Source organism: Lipotes vexillifer, unplaced genomic scaffold (genome assembly GCF_000442215.2).
Source record: "Lipotes vexillifer unplaced genomic scaffold, Lipotes_vexillifer_v1.1 scaffold1186, whole genome shotgun sequence".
In the NCBI taxonomy this organism is placed as follows: Eukaryota; Metazoa; Chordata; class Mammalia; order Artiodactyla; family Lipotidae; genus Lipotes; species Lipotes vexillifer.
The window spans coordinates 1434480-1437366 of NW_006785484.1; the positions used below are offsets into that span (position 1 = coordinate 1434480).

The 2887-nt window shown below is 36.2% G+C and overlaps 1 protein-coding gene across 1 annotated transcript in view; it reads left to right on the forward strand.

The window, feature by feature from the left end:
- PFDN4 (prefoldin subunit 4) overlaps positions 1-2157 on the forward strand; it is a 10482-nt gene extending 8325 nt beyond the window's left edge. Inside the window, exon 4 of the mRNA XM_007457605.1 lies at positions 1768-2157. Coding sequence (XP_007457667.1) covers positions 1768-1899 — 132 coding nt within the window. The 3' untranslated portion in view covers positions 1900-2157. The remainder of the gene's footprint in view (positions 1-1767) is intronic.
- The last annotated feature ends 730 nt before the right edge of the window (positions 2158-2887 follow it).

Consider the following 2887-nt stretch of genomic DNA (forward strand, 5'->3'; position numbering starts at 1 on the left):
AGGGGTAGGGAAAATAAGGGATGATAGCTAATATTTCATGCATTCTTACAATGTCCCAGGCCTGCTCTGAATGTTTTGTAAGCATGATTTTGTTTAATCCTAACAATGACTCTATGGGATAATACTGGGAATCCCAATTGAGAGTTGAAGAATGGAGGCTTAGAGAGGTTATGGGACTTCCTCAGAATGACAGAGGGAATCCTCTTTGCCTCCAGAACCTGTGTTCTAAGTTAATAGTATTTAGAAAGTACAGAATATTATAAAGTAGAAAAGTCACCCGTAATCCCACTACCCAGAGATAATCATCCATAATAAACATTTTCATGTATTTCTTTTATGTTCTCTCCTCCTCTTTCTCTGTGTATTTTTGCTTCACGTTTTGGTCACTTAATGTCCTAGTTGGGTATTATCTTGTTCCATTTAATGTTCATTTATCCAGCAGATCTTCACTGGGAGCCTGTTCTAGGCCAGCTACACGTGATTTAAAAACATCAATTTTGATGACTGTTCAATGTCATGTTGGTGGACATTGATTCAGCCCACTGTCCTCCTGTTGTTACATTAACTTGTTTTCCTATAGGAATATTGTGGTGAGCATTCTTAAACCTAAACCTTTGTTCACGTGTAGGAAGTTCTTTTAAGGAAATAATCAGAGAAGTGTAATTCCCGGGTGAGAGTATGGATTCATTGACAACATTTGGGCTTGTTAAAAATTCGGATTACTGAGCCCAACCCCAATAATTTCTAATTCAGGAGGCCTGAGTGGAGCCCTGGAATTCATATTTCTCACAAGCTTCCAGGTGATCTGGGGGCCACCCTTTGAGAACCACTGGCCAGATTTCTAAAATAATAACGTTGTCAATACTAGGCATTCTTCTTTTGTTCCTGATATTAATGGGTACATATATTATTTGTGTGATTCCATTTTTTTCTTTGTCATGTTTAGGAAAAATCCTTTTGATCCTGGCCAGGAAGGAATTTCTGACATTCCATGCATTTTGTGTGGCAGAGCTGCTCTTTCATAATTGAGGCTCTCATTACTGCTCTTTCAAAGTCTAACTCCAGGGGCCTCGTAGTTAGGGAAATTTCTGCCAGGTTTTTTGGGTTTTTTGCGGTACGCGGGCCTCTCACCGTTGTGACCTCTCCTGTTGCGGAGCACAGGCTCCGGACATGCAGGCTCTGCGGCCATGGCTCACGGGCCCAGCCGCTCCGCGGCATGTGGGATCTTCCCGGACCGGGGCACGAACCTGTGTCCCCTGCATCGGCAGGCAGACTCTCAACCACTGCGCCACCAGGGAAGCCCTCTGCCAGGTTTTGACGATAAGTTGTTACTTTTAATCCTTGGTGAGTGTGTGAATTTTTATCATTTCCTCTAGTTCCATAGTTATTTTTGTGGGAAGTTGGAAAAGGCTGTGTCAGGAGCCAGGCCTGTGGTAAACTGTTTACCCTAAATGTTTGAATGTCATTCTTTCTTTATTAGGATATGATAATTTAGGAATTAATTTTCTTTTATTTTATTCTGTTTTTTAAGTCAGCCAAAACTGAGAAAAGCTTGATTTATTCTATAGTAAGCAAATGTAGATCATGAATGAAAAATGCCCCACATTCAGACTTTTGGTTTAGATTTAATTATCAGTGTTATTTAGCTGCCTGTCCAAGTTTAGAAAGTTTTTGACCTAAAATTCTTCCCAAATATTATTTCATCCACAGATGCTCAGAAATCATCTAACTGAAGAGAATTAATTTAAACTAATTTTTTTTTTCCAGAAAAATTTGCAAGAAGAAATTGATGCCTTAGAATCCAGAGTGGAATCAATTCAGCGGGTGTTAGCAGATTTGAAAGTTCAGTTATATGCAAAATTTGGGAGTAACATAAACCTTGAAGCTGATGAAAGTTAAACATTTTATAATACTTTTTTTAATTTGTTTAATAAACTTGAATATTGTTTAAAATGATAATTTCCCTTCTTCAAATGATATGGAAAGCAAAACTTTTTTTAAAATTTTCATTTATTTAATGGAAACGCCTATTTTCACATGTCTTGCTTATTTATTTTATATTTTTAAAAGAAGACAGTATTCATCTATGTATTTTGCATAACAGTTATATGAAGTGTAGGGGCTTTATGTCATGTTATTAAAATCAGTTAAGCAATCGTTTACGTTTCTACATTATTTAGAATATTTGTGCAATTTTTATTATAAGAAAATTTAACAGTTAACATGTGTCATGTTGTTTATCTACTATGTCTATTTCAGTTGCCACTTAGAGATGGTAAAAGCACTACAGAAAGATCCGGTCCTACATCTGTCTACTTTTACTCACTTCACAACTAAAACTTTGTCATATACTAAAACATATGTATATATTTTCTTTAAATATGTGTAGTATATATTACATCTAAGCATATGTATTTCACATATAGATCTTGGTTTAAGAGTCCAGATGATGCTGAGACAAGTGAGGCATGTTGAACTTCATACACAGCAGAACAACAGAGATATACCAATAGAAAGAGATGTTTGGGTTTTTTTAAATTATAAGTTTTAGATTTTATTTTAGTGCTTTGTAATTAACTGGGGTTTGTATTGATAATCATGTGGAAGTTAAGCAGCTGTGTGTTTAAAAATAAGGCTTTTTTCCTTAAAGAGTACATTTACTCCCTACTGCCCCTGCAAAAGAGCCGTTTTGGGATTTAGAAGACCTAATTGTATTAACTTTCCAGCAGGTGGCACTGACATGCCAAAATACCAATGGAGGAATCATACCCAAGTGAGGATACTTCCAGGATTAAATGTCCATAGTTTTAGAGGAAATGTCATTGTTTTCACTTTCAAGGCTAAGCATTGCATATGTATCTTTTTGGTTAAACGTTTAGAAACAATT